This window comes from Calonectris borealis, chromosome 8 (genome assembly GCF_964195595.1).
Source record: "Calonectris borealis chromosome 8, bCalBor7.hap1.2, whole genome shotgun sequence".
Lineage (NCBI taxonomy): Eukaryota > Metazoa > Chordata > Aves > Procellariiformes > Procellariidae > Calonectris > Calonectris borealis.
Genome location: NC_134319.1, coordinates 13,989,323 through 14,012,494, shown reverse-complemented (window position 1 = coordinate 14,012,494; position 23,172 = coordinate 13,989,323). Strand labels below are relative to the sequence as shown.

Below are 23,172 nucleotides of genomic sequence, written 5' to 3'. Positions count from 1 at the left end.
AACTTTAATAGAGCACTTGTCAGGACTGTAAAGTCAGAGGACCCAACCTTTGGGCGTGCTTAGAGGTAAGTTGTTCTGTTGTTCCATTGTAGGGTCCTTTTCTAGTAATCTGCAGATAAAGTTGGTAGTATTTTTTTTGAAGAAACAACTATAATGAAGTTCCTTAAATTAGTTTCTTTAAGTTATTATTTAAAAGCAAACCTCTTGTGCCATTTTCTATTTTTAAAATTATTTGCCTTTTATCAGGTACATATTTCTTGTAATTTAGGAATACTGTGCTCAAAATGAGATTTTTCGGATAAGAAAGTAGCATATTAAGATTTCTTCTTGAGTTATGATATTTTTTACCTCTTAAGATTTTTTTTTTTTTAAAAAATCTTTTCCCCAGGTCTGTAGATCTGAAAAATAATATATTATTCCTGAATTAATTAAGTTACTTTTTATAAGCCTCTCTTAGCATTTGTAGTAATAACATCTAGCAGTAAATGCTGACTTTTTACAGCATTAAAAATATGTACTCTGACTTTTTTATTCTTAAGCAAAACAAAGAAAAAACTCATTTTGAAACTTGTAGAAACATGTATAAACTTTCTTCAAACTTTGTATTAATTTTGTATAGTCTTTACCCTGTATATAGTTTTCTTAAATATGCTTTTGCCTTACTCTTCTTGCCACCTACAAACCCCATAATTTTCAGTGTATTTAAAACAAAAAGCTCTGAAAATGTTGCTTCTGTTTGATCTATGATACCACCAGGAAAATATGTAGCTAATTTAGTTTTTTAAAACATCTTGTGAGTTCTTTAGACATACAGCTGTTTCTAGAGATTGAAATTTTGCTCTATAGTCTTGACTTCGTTTCTTGGCAACATTTGTCTAAGTTCTGTTGGGAATGTATCTAGGCTGAGATGCCAAACTTTAGGTGTATGTATGAGTATTTTTAAAAATCTACTTCATTAGTTTCCGTTTCAGTGCATTATGGCAACAGTTAAGACATCAGGTTATTTTGCTCTTGCTGTCAATAAGAGAGAGAAACAAAGGGAGAAAGAAACAGTGTTTAATGTCTTTTTGTTAGATGGCTTGAAGTTTAATTACATATAAAAACCTTTTTGGGAGTAGGAAAAGGTGTTCAGGGATGCATCAACCTGGCAGGTGGGGAAATGCTGTGAAGTTTAAAATATGTTTTTTATTTCTCACTTAGAGCTCTGAAACTGTTACTGAAAAACTTAATTTCATACCAACATTTCCATAGGAGACTTTTCTAATTGCAGTAGGACACTGCAGTAGTGTCATGTTGTGATATATCTCCCCTTGGATGAATTGACATCTTGCCTTCACCTTTTTCAGCAGAAAAACATGGAGATCCCAGCATGTTAACTCTCTGTAACTTAAGCAATAACTGTGATTATTTAATATAGAAATTTGACTGTGTTCAGCTGCTATTTGATTGTATAAATTAACGTGCTTACAGAGTTATTCAGATAACATGCTGTACTCTCTTATGTGATTGTTTTGACTCATGCAAATAAGGAATTAATGAAAATTGCTTGAAGATTGGCAGCTGCAAGATCCCACACTCAGCCAAATATGTTTTGCAATTAGCATAATTAAAATCAACAATTATTTTGCATGTTATAACTAGAATGTAGTAAGTACTTAACCATATAGCGCTGGAAACTCTTATTTAAAGGTGAAAAAATTAATTAATTGTGAAGTAATACCCTGATAAATAGGCACTGCAGATAGGGGCATACAGGCATTTTTGTATAAATGTGTCATGTTCCGAGGCTGTTGCAATTCAGTATTTTAGACGCTGGGCTATCTTCATATTTTCTGTAACAATCTCTGCGAAATCATGAATTGTAAAAAATACATGTGGCCTTAATCCGAATAAATATATCAAAATGGCCAAAAAATTATATTCCAAACACATTTAATGTCTAACACTGCTCACCAGTGAGAGGAGTTGAGTTAAAGCAGCATTCTTATTTACTTTAGGTGATATTTATTTTAACACTTATTGTGCATGTCTCTTGGTTTGTGTAGGACTCTGCAAGTTTGAAATTTGAGTGAATTTTAAAGGGACTGGCAGTATATTCCTATTCTGTAAACCTATTTGACACCGCTTTTTAATTCTGTATACTTCTTCGTATCTTGCTCAACAGAACAGATGTACATATGTTGGCTGTGGTGAATCCCATGTTGATCACAGTACCACCCATTCCCAGGTATGTGTATTTGCTAGTAATACAGTTACTTGAAGCAGTGAAGTAGAATTAGAGAACTTTTTTTACTCATTTTAGTGAAGTCAGTAACCTGTGTTAGCATAACTGTTTGGAAGTTTGATTAGCTATGATTGTTTTTCATCTATAGAAGCAGGTCTTACTAATTTAGGAGTATGTGAGTTTACAGTCTTTGTAATTATTTATGCATAATTATTTATGTAATTCTGACATTATTGTGCTCCTTACAAGAACATGGTGAAAATTTAAAAAAGAACAACAATTACTGATGATTTTCAAGATGCGTGGACAAAAGAATTCTTGAGTACTTCAGCTTATATGTAGTACTTCACTACTTCAGTCTAACTTTTTAGGATTGTGGCTGCCTGATGGATAAGGGGAGGGAAGTTGGATTAATGAAGGTGAGAGCTGAACAGGTGTAAGATAGGAATTATAAATTACCAGAAACAGGTGCTTTGTTTCCGCATTATGCTCCCTGTTCCAGTGGCTACAGATGAAGAACCTGTAGACTGAGCTGAGCATATCCTTTCCTGCTATGTCCTGATTTTGGATCCAGCTTGGTAGGAGCAGTGGACTGTGTGCACTATGTTCCCCAGCATGCCAAGTTCTGGCAAGGTTGGACAGCTTGAGTGCATCTGTTTGGGTCTTAAACTCACTGTCTGTTCTGTGTACACTTGCCAAAATGAAGCAAATGAGATACTTCATTCTCTCTTAACAAATATACTGGGGACAGAGGGATGGCAGATCTATTAACATGTCATTTCAGAATTGCTGACTTTCTGTTTACATGAAATTCTTGCCACCAATTTACAGTTTGTCTGTCAGAAAATACATCTAAGGTTCCACACCGAGCAATTTTTGTTCCTTAAAAATACTAAAAAAACCCACTGGTGAATATCAAAATGAACAAATAGTATATTCCAGAGTTTTACAAGAAGTATGCTTTATGACTGCATTTTACCACCACTCGCGATTTTTTTGAAGCAGGGCCTTGAGACGAGTGCATATTTATACAAATCAATAGTGCATTAATATAAATCTATATAAATAATTTTTTTTTGGCAGCTATTTAAGCTGAATCACAGTTCTGAAGCCTTTTCAGTAGATATATAAATGAGCTGCTTGTAGTGCAATTGGGAAACAGATGGTCCCTGAATTTGTTGCCTACAATTTTATACCTCTTGGCTTTCTACGGTGGTTTATTCCTGATTTACATGCTATTTTAGCGATGTTATGTACTTGCCAGGTAAGAGAAGGGGAATGGATAGTTTGCTTGCTGTCAGTGACATCCTTGTCTTGATTTTCTTGTTACTTAATTTTAATTTCTGGATAATAAGCCCTCTTCTGAATTTTTTTTTCAGTAAAAATCTCGATAAACTCACTAAAATGAGAGAAACAAGGTTGACATGAATCAGTTTATTTCTGGTTACTCCAGTTTCCACCAGCAAGGCTCCCTGTACTGCAAATAATGATGTTAATTGTGTCCACTTCAAGAAAATTAATAAGCTGTTGCTCTGGAGACTTGTAATTATTTATGCAGCTGAAGCTGCAGAATCAAGCATATTCTCATGATTAAAATTGTCTTGAGATATTTACATAATCTGATGTTTCTGATGTTTTTTAGTAGGGAGAGGGCTACTTAATGAAATTGTAGCCCACAATATATATTAAAAACATTGTTCTTATGTAAGGCCTTATTAAATGAGCGGAAGAGAACTTGGGCATCCTGCAGCAGCAGTAGTAGTATTTTCCTGATTTCTAGCAAATCCCTCATTGTCTATAAACCTGGCTGGTGCCAACATAAAAGGAAGAAATTGGTGGAAGTATTTGGAGGATGATAGCAACTGTGTACACAATCTTACAGTAAGCAAAGAGATTAAAAAAAGAAACATAAGGATTAGAACAGTAAAAATATTGTCTGTCAAATTTTTATATTGCTTCACAGTATGAAGCTGTCAACAAGAAAACTGAGTCTAGAATGTTTGTTTTGATATGAGCACCTCTTACTGTAACTGAACTAAAAATCTTATCTTACTCTTCTGACTGATTGTTAAATAGCTTGAATTTCCTACAGCAAACCAGTAGAAATAAACACTGCCCTTACTGTAGAGGAGGCGGCTGCCATTATGACCAATAGCAGACATTCCTGGAAAATTGGTTTGTTGTGAATTGTAACGCTTCTGACAAAAGGCTTTCTTCTTATTTTTGTAATTGCGCAGAGGCATGTAAGATACGACAATGACTTAGATTCTGATTGCACCTTGTTGCTAATTTGAGTGACGTGTACTAAAAATGAGCATTGGATAGTTTGTAATAAAATTTCGGTAATTGAATTGCTATTTTTTGATGTTCTAACATACATATTTGTTTCATTGTTGAAAGATCTAGAATTTTAATACTTCTAGCTTGCATGTAGCAGTATTTAATTATGCCAAATTTCTGAATCACAGTTTTGGTTTTTGTTCTGTTTTAGGAGACAAAACACTGTCTAACTGTCAACCTTACTACACTCCGTGTTTGGTGCTATGCCTGTAGTAAGGAAGTATTCCTGGATAGAAAATTAGGATCTCATTCTCCACTACCAAATGCAAGACTGTCTCACCAAGCACAAGAAAATAGTGTGCAGGTATTTTTTAACCCAATGAAACAAAGGCGGCTGTAGCTTTGCAGTAAACATTGTGTCTTCTCTCAAGTGAGAGACTGACTGTTCCTCCTTTCTTGTGGCTGAACTTTCTATTAATTTCTCTCTATTTTTATAAAATTTCTTTAAAAAGACAGTGCCCAGCTTCTGTGTTCTGTCTCTGTGTACTGCATGCTTCCTAAGAATCTTATTGTCTAATTCATCTTATTGTCTAATTGTAATCTACAGTAAACTGTAAGGTACAGAAGAAGCACGGGGTTAAATTTAAGGTTACAAGATTGGAATAGTTCACCTGTGCTTCCCCATTCTGTCAACTCTTGAAAATGTTATTTACAAAACTCATTATGGTAATTGCTGGCTAACTTACAGGGAGCGGCAGAATGCCTTAGTATGTGTTTATGGATACTTGCCTGAGATACAAGTTTATTCATACAAGCACAGTACTTTTAGAGAAATATATGCTAATTGTTAACCTCATTCAGCTGGTAATATAAGACACTTAAAGGGATTCCTATAACTTAGTTTGAGGTGTAAACATGTCTAGTTTTCAGTTTTGATAAATGACTGAAAAGGTCTTGATTTTTGTGTATGTATATGTGTGTGGGAAAATTTTTCCAACGGAGTGGTATACACACAAAAACTCCTGAATAGTTAAGAATTCAACTACTATGCAAGAATTTACTAAGGAGGCAGTAGTAACCTGTGTATATTCTATATATGTGTGTAATTTTGATGTAGAATGACAAATACATTGTGTAAGATCCATGTGGAAAAATATGTATCAAACTAGAAATCAGGAGAATGCTAACAGTGTTCTATGGCAGTTAGGATTGCCAAGGAGTATAAATATGCCAAGGAGAAAAATACGGCCAGTATCGGGGAAGTTGATATTAGTCGAGTAAAACATAGGCTTAAGATTATAATGTTTTATATTATTATGTCATCAAAGACAAGACTTTATAAAAGTGCAAAGCTGTTCCTTACTCCACATTTATTAATTAATAATTATATTATTAACATAGTAGCTGGAGAGTAAGATAATGAATAAAGCATTAGCTAGTATTGGAGACAAGTTAGAGGAAAAAAAATGACAAAGCAGACGTTATACAGAGAATTTTGCAGTATACTATTTGCTTGTCTTCTGCTGCAATTTCAACAAGGCTTGTTTAGGTTTGTTGTTTTGTTATCTTCTCCTGGTTACATTAGTCTTCACTGGCATCAATACTGTTCACTCTGATAGTATCTTCTCTAGATAAGTATTGTCTTGGAGAAAGTTATGCTGCAATTTCTTAAGTATGATTGGCATAATGCATCTATCTCAAAAAAAGGTGTTATTTCTTTATTGCATATTTAATGTGCTTAAAAAAATCACAGGTAACTCAGTTAAAACTGACACAAGTACAAGTACAGTATTTCTAAAATTGTTTTGCTTGAGTCATAGAGCTATGGAAGAGATACCGTGATGCACAGGTTGGACAGAAAGATGGGCAGTTTTTCAATATGTGTAAAGATGAAATATCCTTTAGTAGTTTCACTTCAAAGTTTAGTATTTAATATGAACACAATCTGGTCATTTTGTCATAAAATGCCAGCAGGTCAATTGGAATAGTACCATTGGAATTTTTTTTTTTTTTTTTATTTTCTCTTGTCCAGAGATTCTGGTGACTTGATATAAAGCTGGGTTCAGACTTCTGAACTTCTGTTCTATTATACTTAACTTGTTTTAATCTTCCAGGGGAATGCGTATAATATACAGAAAAATCTGTAGATTATAGATTTTTCTATAATCTACAGAATTATAGTAGAACTTACAAAGTCTGTCAACTATTTTGTTTAGAACTTTTATTTATATGCTCACAAAAAGAGCTTGTCATGCAATAAATGTCTGCCTGCCTAATACTCTGTTTCTCTATTTGTACATTTTGTTTCCAACAGTTTAATTTGTCTTCGTTAAATGTAGTGAGCCATCTGGTGGCATATCAAAAACATATATGCTAACTTTTATGTGATGACTACTGTGTTAGTTTTTCAATGCTGGCTTACTGTTTGTTATCCAAGGGAAAGAAATACTATAACTTGCTTTGTTTGACTCTTCATCTGTTGTCATAAAATCATGCAATGTTGTCACTGCTAATCTGAAAAACGTGGGGTTTTTCTTAGTAAACTTTATCAGGGTAGCTGTGGGATCCTATTAGTCTCACTTTATATGCAGTGAGATTTCAAAATGCATTCACATAATTTTCAGTTCCTAGATTTGTTGATGAAATTATATGTAAGCTCAATTAAGAGGAAAATTAATAAATACAAGTAAATACACTTTTTTCTTTTTCTCCTTATAAGGATTTTAAAATACCTAGTAATCCCACACTGAAGATTCCACTAGCAGCTGTATTTGATGACTTAGATATAGAAGTGGAAGAAGATGAGTTAAAGACTAGAGGTAATAAAAGCAAAATCCAGCGCTTTATTGCCCTTTATCACACGTGTATGTCTCCAAGTCTGTTCTCCAGCTATATGCTCGTTCTATTCTAAGTGGAACTGTTTCCTGTTCTGCTCCAACTATGATTCTTATTTTTAGTTTCACTGTTATTGCAGCAATCTTTACTTACCTTCAGAACAGAGGCTGCGGTGGTAAATGTAGTGTACCCATGCAAGCAGTAACAAAAATAAGAAAGCATGTTGGAATAGTACTTAGTGTAGCTGGTGTTCTAGCCACTCTGGTAAAAGTAGGCTTTTATAAAATCTGTTCTAATATTTTCTCCTGTCCTAAAAGGTTCCTGATTTGAATGCTTTCCTGCATTTTGGGTAACCGTTTTCTGAGCCTGCAGAAAAAAAGCAGTATGGCTTTTTGGTTTTTTGTTTTCTCCTTTTCAGTAATGGATTTCATGCACTGCCAAACTTCCTGGTATAAAAGGTTACCTTCCTGGTATAAAAGGTTACCTTCCTGGTATAAAAGGTTACCCTGGTATTAGGTTACCCCTAATATTAAACTATTGTAAAGATGAAGATGAGAGTGGATGAAACCCCAAACAGTGAAGCCTCAATTTCTCATTTCGTAAGAGAACATAATAATTATTTCTTACAAGTCTCAAATTGATATTGATAATTTTAAAAATGTGTATTTGTTAGCAAAGAAAATACTTCTAACTACCATTTTCTCAGAAAAATCTGACCAGCAGATTGTTAAGCTATTGTTTTTGAGATGCCAATGCATATGTCAAGGCAGTGTGTTTTCCATCAGTGATGATAAAAGAGTTCTTCCAATTTATGGATCTCATTTCTCCTTTACTCATCTACTGCCAGCTTTCCCTCTCCTAAGTCTGCTGACATTGGCCAAAAAACCTACTTTGCCCCTTCTGTTGTTTGGCACGGTCTTTCTGGATATGTCACCACCCCACTAATTTGCCATCTGCCCTTAAATTATTAAACCATGTGTTTTATTTCCAGTTAGTTTCTCCTAGCAATGTATGTATTTGTTTATCTTCTTGTCCTATTAATATTTTTGGGAATATAACTTACATAGAAGTAATATACAAGTAGAATTGCATTAAAGTTCCCAGTAATATTGATGTGACTGTGTTAAATACATTTCCCAAATGTAAAGGAAAAAACTTCTTTAGCTCCATTTTAACTTTGTTCTTAAAATTCTTTTGAAATGCTTTTGATGAAGCAAATATTAGAATATATCTTTGCAAGAAAAGAAGTCTGTTCAAAAACTTTACTTGCAACACTGCAGGCTGGAAAACTGCAGTGAGACTATCTTCCTGATATATCTTATGCTGTTAAAAAAGAAAAAAAAAAAAAATCCTATGACTGTTCTTACTTTCCAATTTCAGTAAGAGTGACTATCCTTTTTGTAGCAGAAATTGGAAGGGCAGAATGCAGGTTCAGATGTGGGAAGCAGGACTATATTTCCTTTCAGACAGATAGAAGAACCTTTTAAAACTTAAAAATGCAGTTCTGTGTATTAGAAAATTCAACCAAACTGTTTTCTAGATGTAAAAGGATTTTCTTAGTAAGGTTTTTTTTTCTGCCACAAACTAAAATGATCGGGGTGGTTCCTATACTTCAACTATTGTATAGAGCCAGTGGTGTTGATTGCTGAATATTTTAAGTTTTCCAGTCTTATTGATTCTTTGCTTATAAAAGTTACTGTTTTCTCACACAAAAGCAATTTTATTTTGAAATTAATTACTTCATTAATCTAACACTTCAGTAGCTATGAATAGCAAGTGTTTCAGATTAATTTTTTTTTTAATTGAGATCATATGATAATTATGACTTGTTTAAGTAGCCTCTCCTCAAATATTTAGAGAGCATTTTTCATGACTCCATAATCACTGAAAGAATAGATGTTAATTGTAACTGTCATGTGTGTGGAAAAACTATATGTGGATATCAGTAACGAAAGTAAACAATCTGGGCTTGAAAATAAATTCTGTGGGGAAGTCTAAACTGAGCAGTCTGTGTATGAAAGTAAGGGTATATAATTGGCATAGAAAAAGATTGATCATAGGTAATTATAATTCTGATTCTGGGATAATCTCATGCTGAGTAGGTTTTGAATGTTTGGTGTAATCTGACTACTAGCCTGAACTGGAGACAGAAGAATGAAATCTTCCTTGAGAAGCTTTTGTTAGTATGATTAATGGTTACGAACGCAGCATAGCAACAATTTAACTCAACAGGTAAATCATTAAGTTCAAGTAAAACTCAAATATTGATAAAAATATTTTAAATTACAATCTGCAGCTGTCATAAAACATCAAAAGTTATTAAGATGAAATACAGCCTACTTGCCTGAAGTGTTTTAGTCAGCCAAAATCAAAACACTTAATTACTTCTTCCAGTTAGATTAGTATTCCTTTAGGAATCCTATGTTTCTTTTAGTTACAACTCTGCATTATAATTGGCATCAGAAGTGTTACATGAATATTTTAATAAATACATATTTTCTAGGAAGTGTTTTCCTTAATATGTCTTATATTGGATTAACAGACTTGCTGAATATTCATTCTCTTTTTCAGGTCTAACAGGATTAAAAAATATTGGGAACACTTGTTACATGAATGCAGCTTTACAAGCTCTTTCCAACTGGTAAGGAAAATAGTCATAAATGTAATTTTATATTTGCTTATATATGCATTTTCTCAAGGTGGACTTAAGGATTTTGAAGGGCTGCATTACCATGGAAGATGATGTGTATTTGTTAAATCTCAGTGTTATATACTACAAACAGTTGTGTCACTGATAGGGGAAAAAAAAAAAGAAGTATTAGGGTATATGGGCTGCTCAGCTTTTTCTGTTTCATTCTAATTCCTCACCGTTCTAAATAAAAATACACGCAGTTCTAAAAATTAGAAGAAAATCTGATAAAAGCTATTAAATTTGTGGGTTGTTGTTTTTTTTTTTCCCCCCTGCTACAGAATAAATGAAAGGAAATGCATAAGAATAAACACTAATTAAAAAAAAGAGACATGTTAAGATCAAAAGATCCAAATTCAGTCCTTACAAACAATGCATCTGGGACATTCTATGCTAAATCATAGCATAGGATTGGCTAGAATACAAAATCTTCTCATCCCATGGGGATACCAGACAAGTTCATAACAGAGAAATCTACAAAAGATGAAGAGATAAAAACACTATCCAACTCTGAAGTTTCTTGCACTCAAAATGGTTAGGCGGGACAGTACTTGGGCATATATCGTATATGCTTACTGTATGCATCTGCTTTTGGTTGCAATCCAAGACAGAATACAGGGCTAAGTAGGCCTCACTGAAATCCTTTGTTGAGGGAGAGGAGAACTGAGGCAAATCTCTCTAGAAGGTGAAGAAGTGGACAAGGCATCTAATCATGAGGAAATTATTCTGTTGACAAATGCCAAATTTTGCAAGTGTGCTAGGATATCTGCTTTCTTCAATAAAAATAGGTCCAACCTGTATGAGGGATTGTGACTTCAAAAGGGAGTTGAAGGGAGAGAAGTGAGAGAGTATGTGAGTTGGCAACACTGCATGAAGTAAACGGATAAATAATCATTTAAGTATAAATTATTTACCTACAAACATTATGTGGCACTATTGCATTCTAGAGGAAAGAAGATTTGTTTAAGATGCTATTTATGGACTAGGCTTATGGTGATTGTTGCTGTAGTGGTACATGGGTACTGTGATGGCTAATAGGAATTGCCTTGAATTTGAATCCCATTAGACGATTCTGGTGCTTTAACAGATGTTGGAATATGTTTGAAAAGCAGTATTGCTTTACTGCTGAAGTTGTCCTACTAGGAATGTTCAGTTGCAGCATTTAAAGATGTAGGAAATGGAATTGTTCAATTACATAATAGTATTACTCTTTTTTTAATAATTTTGTATGAAATGCGGATTTCCTCTTGTATTTTAACAATGTGAAACAACCTGAAAAAAATACTGTTTTCTTCTTTTTAATCAGCCCACCTTTGACGCACTTTTTTCTTGACTGTGGAGGCTTAGCCCGAACAGATAAGAAACCAGCAATTTGTAAAAGTTACCTCAAACTGATGACGGAACTCTGGCACAAAAGCAGGTATTGTATCATTTTGGTGATGAAATTATTACAAATAAAATCCAGAGTCATGAAGGATGCATTAATCTGTCCTGGGTTTCTAATTTTTATTTTGTGTGTATCACAGAATTACTCTTATAAATTAAGGAAGGAAAGACTGACTTGCAAGATTTAAACACTCCTTATAACCTGTTCTTTTCCATATCTGCCAAAGATAGGAGAAATAATTTATGTAAATTGTAGTAAGGGAGATCTGACAAGAAATAGATGATAAACAGTATACAAAGTAGCATTAAGCTTTTAAAAATAAGTTTATATCTGCCAGAAATATATCTGAAATGTTTAACTACTTGATCCTCTCTGTGACCTTCATTCTGTATCAATGTTTTATCAATTTATCTTACTTCCTTATATGGAATTTCTGTTATCTCTGTCTAAGAAAATACTTCAAAATAAAAGACAAAGGTAAAGAAACAGTAATTGTGCATAGTGCCAAGAGTATGTCTGATTTGTCATCTGATTCTCTGACAAGAAATGTGGTGTAAAAGTCTTGATACAGTCTCCATTTCTGTTGGATGGCAGATTTAAAAAAAATCGTATTGTTAGTTATTCAATATCAATATTATGTTTGGTTAAGATTAATATTATTGGTGTTAGATGTGTTATTTTTTAGTTGCAGGTAAAATTATAATCCCAATAAAGATAGAAAATTCCACTTAAATGGTTGCTTTTTTATGTACATTTATATTTTTGAAACTTTTTTTTTAGGCCTGGTTCTGTTGTTCCTACTGGTTTATTTCAAGGAATTAAAACTGTTAATCCAACATTTCGAGGCTACTCTCAACAGGTAAAACTTTCTGATGTCTTTTAAATCTGCCTAAGCCATAAAGTTAAGCATTAAATTTAAAAATAAGAGGTAAGTTACCATGCTTGCTATATTTGTTTAAAACAAATGCAACATAAACTTTAGTTTATATGCTTCAAATGTAGATCATTTGAAACTGAACCATCAACAGTTAAGTCGGGTTTTATGTTTGTTTATATCAAATTCTTGAAAGACCTTCAACTTCTGAGAATAAGTCCGTTTTTCTTTTTTCAGGAAAATTAAAATAATACATATCTAAAACTTTTCCTTTGTGTGAAATAATGCTGCTAATATTTGAGCAGTCCCAGAACACAAAATAAAGGTGTTCAAAAATAGAAAAGAATATAATAGATTTTTATATTCATCTACCAGTTCTGTGTACACAGTATCCAGTTTTCATTTAGCATCCCACCGCTAAAAAACCCACCGCTCTGTGTTTTGTAAGCAGTATTGTGGGAACTGTAAATTGGTAATCTGTTAAAGAGGCATGGATTATTATGTAGTAAAGGCATTCTTCAGTTGATCCTTCATACAGTATCTTGCTGCTTTCATACAGTTTGCAGTACTTTATTAAAAGGTTTTGGGCTAGAGGAAAAATTTAAACTCTGTAATTAGAAAAGCTTACTAATATCTTTCAGGAATCTGCTGTTATTCAAAGGAATTTTGCTGTTTCAGTTAGTATGTTTCATATTTGTGGAGTGGAGGATTAGAACACATGCTTTAATGTTCAAATGTAGCTGTAAAGTAAATGTTTAAATAGTAATCTCAATGTTTTTTAATTTACTCATGAATTTCTTAAGAGCCACATGAATTTCTGGGAAAGTAGAAAATCAATCTTGATAACTGAATAGAAACCATATGGAAACTTGGTTCTCGCAGCTTTGAACACTGATGAGAATGTCTTTTTCCATGCAGAGCAACACTTAATGAGAACCTTTTAAGGTTCTGCCTGGATCGCGCTTCAGTTGTATGTTTAGTAGGTTTCATGGCAACAATTAAAACAAAGCAGGTCTTTCATGACCAACACTCTCCTATTGCCCGGCCTCACAAGTTGGGCAGCCAATTGGGCAGCCATGTCCAATATTCAGGGAGAAAAAGGAATTCTTTAGTTCTTTTGCTCAATGAAGAATGTTTATCAGTTAATCTGTGTCTCAAGGCTTGAGTCTTTTTTTTTTTTTTTTTGTAAAAGGATTATCAGCAAGGTGTATTAGATTTTTTTCATTACCTAAACCCAAAACTCAAATCTGTTACAGTTTTTAAGAAAAAGTATGTTTTCTATTCAGCAGTTGTGAGCTTAATAAGTAATTGCTATGATGGATGGGAATGTTGAGCAGCAAAAACTATTATTATGAACAACCAAAATACAAAAAGGAAAATAGGAAAATATAGAAGCAGTAGTAGTGGCCAAGAAGAGGCTATTGTTTTCTCGTATGCTTGCTTTATTAGATATTCTCTATTGCCAGGAACCAAGCTGCAGTGTGGTTTGTTGAAATTTGGTGGCTTTTAAGATATTTCCAAACACTGATTAGACTTGTAGTAATACTTGACAGCTCTTTGTGGAAACACTGATAGTTGAGGAATCTTGTCCAGGCTTGAGAAGAAGAATTAAGATCTTGTTGGCAGTGTGGTGCAATTGGAAAAATGGGCTAAGTACATCATAATACTTTTTAATAAAGTAATTCCATGCCCAGTGAAAGCAATGCTCTGATTGCTTTGCTGAAGATGCTGCATAAGGTTTTAAAAAAACTGTCCCTAAAACGTTCCATTACCAGCAAAGCTGGAGTCTGACCACATTGTTGGTAGTTGCTTGAGTTAAATTTATCATTCATGTAAGCTATGGCAGTGTTTTTGTTTAAGTTGTTGAAATAAGATTTTTGGGAATTGAAGTGTTTTGGAGGAAACTTGTATGATGATTACTTATGACATGCAAGAAATGTATGCAGGAAACAAACATGTGGTCTGGAAATGAAATTTCTTTTGAACATTAGACCTGGGACAGAGGAATTTACCTTATTCTTCTTTAACAGCCAGCTGTAGCTTTTGTTTTAGCAATCTGTATCTTTTCCTGATTTGACTTTAATATCTTCCAAATAAAATGCAATAATATTGTAAAACTTGTTTAAAATCCTAGGATGCACAAGAATTTTTGCGTTGTCTAATGGATTTGCTTCATGAAGAACTTAAAGAACCAGTTGTAGAACTGGAAGAAGCGCAGTCTATGAGTGTTGAAGAGAGTATGGAAGAAGACAAGAGCCAGTCAGATGTAGGCTTTCAGCCTTGTGAATCCTGTGGTACCTGTGATAAAACAGAAAATGACACTATTTTCAAACCTGTCTTAGAGGATCCTGCAGAGACAACCATGTTAATTCAGGATGATGATAACAACTCAATCACATCCAAAGATTGGCAGAAAGAAAAAATATCAAGCAACAAGCTTAAACGAGCAAATTCTATGGAAGACGTGGAAAAAGACACGAACACTGCTTCAGAGGCGACTGAATTTTTAAATAATCAAGGAACTGTCAAAGTACAGATACACAGCAGATTCTCGGGTAATGCATTACTAATGTGCAATTGAAATAGTCAAATTCTTAGCCAGAATATCTGTGTGATTGGAAATGAGTTGTAGAATACAATAGAGAGGTATAGTTTAAATAGGGTAGATAGATTTACTTGTAAACAATGCACCTTCTTCAATTTATTTTTTCAGTTTTAAGTGTTTAGTTTAGGTGTTTTGAATTCCCTTGAAAAGCTGAAGATTTGTACTGGGTAAGGTTTCAGATAACCCAGAAAAGTGGGGTTTTTTGGTTTTGTTTTTAACTTAAAGGTATGTGAATTGAAATTAATTCCTAAATGTCCAGTGACCTGACAGTGTGGTTAAATAAATTACTATTGTGTCTGTTCATTCTGCAGTACATTTTTTGGTAGAATTTATGAAATAATGCAAATATTAATTGCAGAGTACATCAGTGATGTCCACATGAATGATATATCTGCAGCCCAAACCCCATCATCAAATGAAGGGATGAACACACGCTTATCAAACAGTCCTCCAAAATCATTCGCATCGTGCTCTTCGCTGGCACCAGTCCACAAAAAAGGTATAGGCCTTTTATTTTCTCCCTTCTGGTACTGAATTGCTCTGTATTACAGTTTTCATTTTGTTGTTTCTTATGTCTTGCATAGCAATGCAGTGTTGTTCTTAGGGGTTTTTTATCCCCTATCCCCAGTGGGGAGAGGGAGCATTATATAAGCTGGACATATAAGACTCCCTTTACTTCTGTAAAATTCTGATTCTTTCGAAGCATGAATTTCCCTCTGCTTTGGGAGGATGAAATAATATTTTTAGACAACTTTCTCAATTGCACTGGTTTGAAGGGAGGGAGAACGTGGGAGAAGTTAGTACCCACAAAAAGGTAATGCTTTTCAGAGAACACGCACATTGGTTCTTCAGCAGAAGTTCAGTAAGTCAACATTTTATTCTATTAAGGTTTAAGGAGCCACGTGTACCTATACTGTAGATAAACTTGTAAATGCTAGCTGCTTTCTGGTTGTTACTGTCTTTGCGGTGTAGAGTATTTCTTTTGGCACCTTCCACAGTATGATGTGTTTATCAGCATCCAGAATGTTTAGACTTTTATTGCCTTTAGATGCAAGACGGTGCAGCTTTATGGTACAAGGAACAATATATGATTTTTTTTTTTTTTTTGCCCTTATTTGTCTAACAGTAGACTATTTTAATAAAAGCTCATCTTTTGGAACATGCTTTTAAGGCTAATATTAAACCAAACCAAAAAACTCCTACCACTTTAATATTGTGATCCTCTTTCATTCAACAGGCTGTTAAGGGTAAGTTCTGAAAATGTTCATGTTATCCTTTTAATGCTTTAGCATTGATGTTGAATGACAATGATTTAATGTACTTAAATCATTGACCTCTTTGGTTCATTTGTTCAGCAGTTTTGACACTGCACCTGTACTACTGTCTGCAGTTTTGGCTTCATCATTACATAAAGGTTTTAGACAAACTGAAGTGAGTCTGTCGGAAGAGATACTAGGTGGCTGGAGCCTGTCATATACAAGGAGAGGCTGAGAGAGTTGGGTTTGTTCAGCTTGGAGAAGGAAAGGCTAAAGGGGAACTGTTGCTGTCATCAGCATTATGGGTGGTTATAGAGAAGGCAGAGCCAGACTGTTCTTGAAGCCATGCAGCAAACAGAAATGGAAGCAAGTTGCAGAAAGAAAAATTTCTATTAGATGGAAGGAAAAAAATCTTTCCATTGAGTAGTTGAATACTGGAACGGAGGCGGGAGCCTAGAGGTACCCCGAGGTTCTTGGAGATGGATATTCCAAAGTTCAACTAGAGCTGCTTTGAACAGAGAGTGTACCAGATGATAGAATCATAGAATCATAGAATCATACAGGTTGGAAAAGACCTCTAAGATCATCGTGTCCAACCGTCAACCCAACACCACCATGCCCACTACACCATGTCCCTAAGGGCCTCATCTACACGTCTTTTAAATACCTCCAGGGATGGTGACTCCACCACTTCCCTGGGCAGCCTGTTCCAAGGCCTGACCACTCTTTCAGTAAATGATGTCCAAAGGTCCCTTCCAATCTAGACTACTGATTTTTGTCACTTCCTAATAATTTAACTCCTGGTCATCTTTATTGAGTATTGAGGGAATAGATATGTATACAGTAGAACTGGCTAGGGGCATAGTGTGGCAGCTATTTGCAAGCTCACAAGGTGTTGGTTTTTTTTTAATTCCCCATAATGCTAGGGCAATTCCCGAGTGTGCTAGGACTTGTGTCTGGGAGCTAATAACTAATTAAAACACACCTATTCCCTTCTTCTCTTCCATTTCCCCCTTGCTGAAAGCATGTGGTGTCTGTTGGGTTTCACAATTCTAAGATGCCCCTGCTTGTCAGTGTCTTCCATTTGTTCCTGCTGTTTGTTAGTGTGGATAAATTGTATGAGGCAGTTTGTGTCCATGACAAATAAAATATATCTGATGCATTGTGGAAAAGAGGGTTTTTCAGATTACTTCTAACGGATGTTCTTTCTGCTGGAGATACTTTTGAATTCAGACTTTTCTATTGTTTTAGACACCTTTCTAGGTATGGGATGATACAGAGAGAATATATAATACTGCTGGACAGTTTGCTTATGGGCAAACTCTTTATGCACAAAGGAGTCTTGAGAGGTTGTGTTCTATGTGAAAGATTTATTGGAGTAATTCAGTTTCCTTTTCACTGTAATTATTTCCATGTTTCACTGCCTATCTTGTTACTGGCTGTCAGCATTTTGGCAGAGCTTGCCTTTGACTCATGCAAGACTTTTGAGTGGTCTCTTGGGTAATGTACTGACTCCAGAAGAGGTTTTGTGGTCTTCATTTTAGCCTACCATTCCAGTAATCTGTAGAGCCCAAGAGACTGCTCTGGTGTGTTTACCTAATTAGCAGTGGATTTGGGTGGGGAGCACATGTCATTGGCTTGGAGTTTTACTTTATTTTTTTTAATAAGCTGCTGTTAGGCTGGACTCTAGTAGTAAATCTAGTCTGCTTCAACCCAGTGTCATCAGTGTTGTGGTACAATAAGCTTGTGTATGAGCTCTTCGGCCCAACATGGTTAAAACTTCCTGGAAAGATGTGATCAAATTATATGTCAGGTAGAATGTGCCTTTTTAAGTTTATACCTTGGGGGATTCCTGCCAAGATGAATCTCTTGGCAGTAGGCTGTAGATTTCAAGACTGGCAGTTTGACTTTTACTTAAAGAGAAGCAAAACTTCCTGGTGTTTGTCCCCTATAAATTGCTTGAGGAACCTGCATGAATTGCCTGGTACTAGCAGTAATCTGATTGTGTAATTTCTAAGAAATATTTAGTAAATAGAAAACAAGGCTTGGCTTATAATTTAATCCTAAATATGTGTGATCTCTAATTCTATTATGCAAAGTTGAAGGAAATCAGAATCCACTGTATCTTGATTTACTTTCAGCATTTTATTTTTGTCGTTTTATAGTTTCAACTGTATCATCGCCAAAAAGGAAGAAGCGCAAGAAGTACAGGAGTGTTATCTCTGATATATTTGATGGGACTATAATAAGCTCAGTACAGTGCTTGACTTGTGATCGGGTGAGTAAGGAGGGGAAGTTCTAGCTTTTGATATGTTTTTTTCCCTAATACAAATACTTTTTACGAATACAGTTGTTCTCTGGTAACTTTATTCTTTTGTGGCAGATTTCCTCAGAAGGTTAGGTTGTTTCACACTTGTTCACTCAAATAGTAATAGCAGCTACTACCAGCGCTTTGTATTTAGACTAGCTTGCTTTCATTGAGCTGGATGTTTACTCAGAGCTGAAAAATAACATTTTGAGAATTGGTTTACAGCAAGGATGGAGAAAGAGGCTTGCTCTTCAACTTCACTTAGGTATGATTAGTTTCTAGTAATGTTCTGAATATCCTAATTCATACCTGCTGCTGTCATAAGTTCTCAGGTACATGTTACAAAGAAAAGCAAAAGACGGTAGTCCAGTCATACTGCTATAACAGTCTTATCAGGTAGATTGAGGCTAAGAAAACGCATGTCTTTCAAAAAATCCAGGTAAAGACACTTACTTTTACAGGTTATATGAATCATTAACTGCTTTCTGAAGTTGTCCTCTACTGCAAGATGTGGTGCAATATAGGAACAGTTGATTTTTTTTCTGTACTACTTGCTGATAGAATTACTTAGAACAGCACACGTGATCATTTAAAAAAAGTCAATTGTCTAAACATGTCTAGTGGACCCCTTTAGTTTCAAAGCAATAATAGCAAACATTGGATATCCAAATCTTTGCACTGGGGACAAGTTTCTCAACATAAAGTTTAAACCTAACCCTGATGCAGTTGCATGCCCTTACTGCTTCCCTTGCTTTAGATCTAAGAATACTGAGACCTCAGGCTAATCTGGTGAACAAGTTCAAAAAAAACAAATAAGAATTTTTAGAGTTTGCTTGATGTTTTACTCTGTGACTATGTGATCACTAAATCAAGCATGGGAGAAAGAAAATGCACAGCTGGGTCTCCTTGCAGCGGATCCAGTTACATCAGGTCAAGATAACGTCAAAGTCAAATACTGTCAAAACAATGGGCTGAAGCTTTCTGAAACTAGCTTGTATAACAGGAGCCTGAGGCAAAAATCACAATGCTTTTTATGACTGGTAGGAAGACAAATAATTAATAACAACTTAAAAAACAATGCTTCAGTGATAACAGTGTGCGAGTTCACTCTAAAATGTTATTTTTTCTTCCTCTTTTTTAGAAAATGAATTCTTACATCTCCTTATTTATAATTAATTTGCTACCTAGTGCACTTTTCAACTATACAGTGACTTAGTAGTTACTGGTGAACTTTACAGAATTCAATTTAATTGCTGTTTCTCTTCAAGCTTAACTCTATTTTGTTTCATTTGTTTTCTTCTTCAGCTGTCTGTAACCCTGGAGACCTTTCAGGATCTGTCCTTGCCTATTCCAGGGAAGGAAGATCTTGCTAAACTCCATTCTGCAAGTCATCAGACATCTCTAGTCAAGGCAGGGTCATGTGGAGAAGCGTATGCCCCCCAGGGATGGATAGCTTTTTTTATGGAATATTTCAAAAGGTAAATAATATTTACGTTGGTTTATTTATTAATCTATTTTGAAATTCCAGTTTCTGCTTTTCTGGCAGAACATTTGTTGTTTTTTTTTCTTTTCTGTCAATGATGTTTCAGGTTTGTTGTCTCATGTGTCCCTAGCTGGTTTTGGGGTCCAGTTGTAACCTTACAAGATTGTCTTGCTGCCTTTTTCGCCAGAGATGAGCTCAAGGGTAAGAGGTTAATTACATGAACATGTTTCTTCGGGGGTTTTTTCCTCCTATCACAATAAGATGATTAATATCTTCTTAGCTTCCCACAATTAAGCAAAGGCCACCTGTTAGACCATAATACAGTCACTCCTTGCTCTTATGGGATCATTCATTTCAAAAAGGTAAGCTTCTCACTCAACTGAATATTTGAGGAAAGAAATGCCCATAAAAGCTGCTTTAGAAATGTCAGATAAAGCTGAATTTGTTTTAATGAAATGGTATCAACTGAAGGTTCATAAAAATTTCAAAAACCACTATATTAATACTCATTCTCATAACCTTAATTTGGATTTAGTAAATTATTTCCCTTTTAAATTGTATAGCATTGTCTCTTCAGATTATGCTGTACTGCTTCATAGTTGAAAGCATAAAACCCGAGAACCTTTCTATTTAGTTGCTATGTCAGCACTCTTACGACTGTTAAATATTGAATGCAACCTAAAGATAACTTCCCTTGAAACTTTTATATATCAAATGTATGCGCTTGAAGGATAACTATTTGGATTTAGAGAATAATGGCTGTTGTTCTTCTCCCTGATATTTGCAGGTGATAACATGTACAGCTGTGGAAGGTGTAAAAAGTAAGCTGGCTTTTACCTTTCTTTGTTTTAACTTGTCTTAACTTGAGTGCTTTAATGCTTTTGTTAATCAGGAGGCATTTATTTCTGTTGGATATGTCGCAGTACTATTAATCTTTTGATACTACCTTGTGTTCTGGCTTTCAGAAATTTAGTATTACAAAGGTGCAGGAGTCAGGAAGCACTGTACTGACTCACTGTACCATATTGCAAACCAAATGTGCTTAATTCTTTTTCATGATCCTTACAATTTTAGACCTTTCTAAATTGTTTTTGATTGATAAAATAAAAGCTTTTAGCCCTCTATGTTACTAGCAGGTTTTCATTAATATGCAGTAGGTCACTTAAGAGTGTTAAAAATAAATAAATATACTATGGCTTTAAATACTAAAGAACCAAGAAACAGAAGTGGTCTGAAGACTGCTCAAAACCCTTTACGGAAGAAGAGTGTTATTCCGCGTTATATAACTGGTGATCTGCTGTAGGTAATTTCTTAAATAAACTTAGTTGGTTTCTTTTTTCTCTTTTGCTGAATAATGAGCTTTCATGAAACTTGAAGTTCTTTCCTTTATGCTAAGAGAAACTGTTATCTAGATGGAACTTGATTATCTGTACTTGCTGCTTTGAATTTTTCAGCAGTACAGATTGTCTTTTCTTCTGAAGTGTCGTCGTTTGTATCATTTTGGCTACTCCATGTCTAGTCTACATTCCAGAAATATTTTGGGTTCAGCTTAGACTTGTGGTGATCTAGCACAATAAAATAAAACCTTTTCAGAATTAAGTATTGGTTGTTTTGTTGTTTGTTTTTTCTTTTCTTTGCTTAGGTTAAGAAATGGAGTGAAATTCTGCAAAGTGCAAAAATTTCCTGAGGTACTGTTACTACATGCACTTTAAAGCACTTTTTCTGCATGATTAGGAATGTGGTAAGACTAATGAGTTGCATGGAGTAAATTGTGTTTATAATATTATATGATGAAAGCGTATCTTCATATTGGCATTTGTTTTAAGAATGTGAGCAATGTTTGATTATTCACCCTGTAAGAAAGTGAACCTTGTACATGAAAAGTAAAGTTAGAAGAATGGAGTTTTTCTATGTTGTTACTGTCAGCCTGCAGAACTTATTTATACTCTAAATCATAGAACTAAATACCACAGCCAGACTGGAAATCTTTTCTATAAGTAATGCTTGTAATTTTACATTTTAAAAGTAATCCAATCTTACACTTCAAAACATGAGTTGATGGCTGCAATAATCAGGAAGAATTAATGTCCCTTGTGACAAGATTGTGCAATAGGGGCATTGAGGAAGAGAAAAAGTATGTTGTTCATTGCTGCATCAGTGTTAGTAACTGTTCAGGACTGTTTTTTTTTTTTATACTGTCAGTAAGATAAGTCTTTGAGAATTACAAATTCATTTCTAATTCTGTGAGCCACAATTGATTTAAAAAAAAAAAAAACAAAAACAAAAAAAAAACCACACACAAAAAACTATGGAACACAGAGCTTGTGATAGTTGCCTCAGGCCATAAAGAAAAGTGATCTTTTTGGGATGATAAAGGGAAAAGATGGTGTGAACAGTGTAGTTATTAAATATCAAATAGTAGCATATATAGTTCTTGAGTGAATCTGTCGATCTTTCTTACAGATATTGTGCATTCATCTCAAAAGATTTAGACATGAACTTATGTTTTCCACAAAAATTGGGACCCATGTGTCCTTTCCCTTGGAAGGCCTTGATCTTCAGCCTTTCCTTGCGAAGGACAGTCCAGCTCAAATAGTGACTTATGATCTCCTATCTGTCATCTGCCATCATGGAACTGCCAGCAGTAAGTATGAGGTTGATTGTTTTGTCTTTGCAGTTGATATTCACATCAGCACTTCTGTTTAAGGATGATATTCATATATTGAGGGGTAAATAGAAGAGCATTGGTAATTAGAATGTGAAAGATAAATGCTGTGATTTTTACCTTGACCCATAAGATGGCTTGCTCTTAAAGAGTTGATGCATCTTTGAAATTGTATGGCATACCTTATTAAAATTGTAGGTGGAAAAAAATGAACAGACCCTGGAATATTAAGTAAAAAAACCTATATGTACTATTGAAAGTGAACAGTGTAAATGTACAAATAATGTTATTTGCCAGCAAGTGAACAGTTGATCGGCTGTTCTACACGGCTGTTGTTTGTCTAGAGTTTTGATGCTTTGTATGCCTTACTTTTTTGGAAAGAGTTCACCAAGCACTACAAAGATGCCGTTTTTTTTTGTCCAATTAACCCCAAAATAGGCAGTAATTGCTATTTATGGGTAGTGATTAGTGGCTGAATGACCATCTTATTGCTATATGTCAAGCTCATTCCTGCCCAAGTGCTTTTAGTATTTATAAGATTTGGAAAATAGGAGAAAGAAAAGTTT

The 23,172-nt window shown here is 34.5% G+C and overlaps 1 protein-coding gene across 11 annotated transcripts in view; it reads left to right on the top strand.

Moving 5' to 3' along the window:
• The window catches only part of USP33 (ubiquitin specific peptidase 33), a 43,466-nt gene that overhangs the window by 6,958 nt on the left and 13,336 nt on the right, over positions 1-23,172 (top strand). For 5 of the 11 annotated variants that reach the window (XR_012674471.1, XM_075156062.1, XM_075156059.1 and 2 more), the window contains 15 exons: positions 12-65; positions 2,165-2,227; positions 4,716-4,868; positions 7,224-7,323; positions 9,911-9,980; positions 11,335-11,448; positions 12,196-12,274; positions 14,424-14,844; positions 15,253-15,393; positions 18,316-18,428; positions 19,764-19,936; positions 20,039-20,142; positions 20,729-20,762; positions 21,584-21,629; positions 22,405-22,585. Coding sequence is in view for 10 of the 11 variants with exons in the window: in XM_075156062.1 (XP_075012163.1) it covers positions 12-65; positions 2,165-2,227; positions 4,716-4,868; positions 7,224-7,323; positions 9,911-9,980; positions 11,335-11,448; positions 12,196-12,274; positions 14,424-14,844; positions 15,253-15,393; positions 18,316-18,428; positions 19,764-19,936; positions 20,039-20,142; positions 20,729-20,762; positions 21,584-21,629; positions 22,405-22,585 (1,846 nt within the window). In the remaining variant the exon portion in view is untranslated. Of the gene's footprint in view, positions 1-11; positions 66-2,164; positions 2,228-2,726; positions 2,858-4,715; positions 4,869-7,223; positions 7,324-9,910; positions 9,981-11,334; positions 11,449-12,195; positions 12,275-14,423; positions 14,845-15,252; positions 15,394-18,315; positions 18,429-19,763; positions 19,937-20,038; positions 20,143-20,728; positions 20,763-21,583; positions 21,630-22,404; positions 22,586-23,172 lie in introns of those variants that run through there. The other 6 variants (XM_075156064.1, XM_075156063.1, XM_075156067.1 and 3 more) reach the window with 5 other exon arrangements.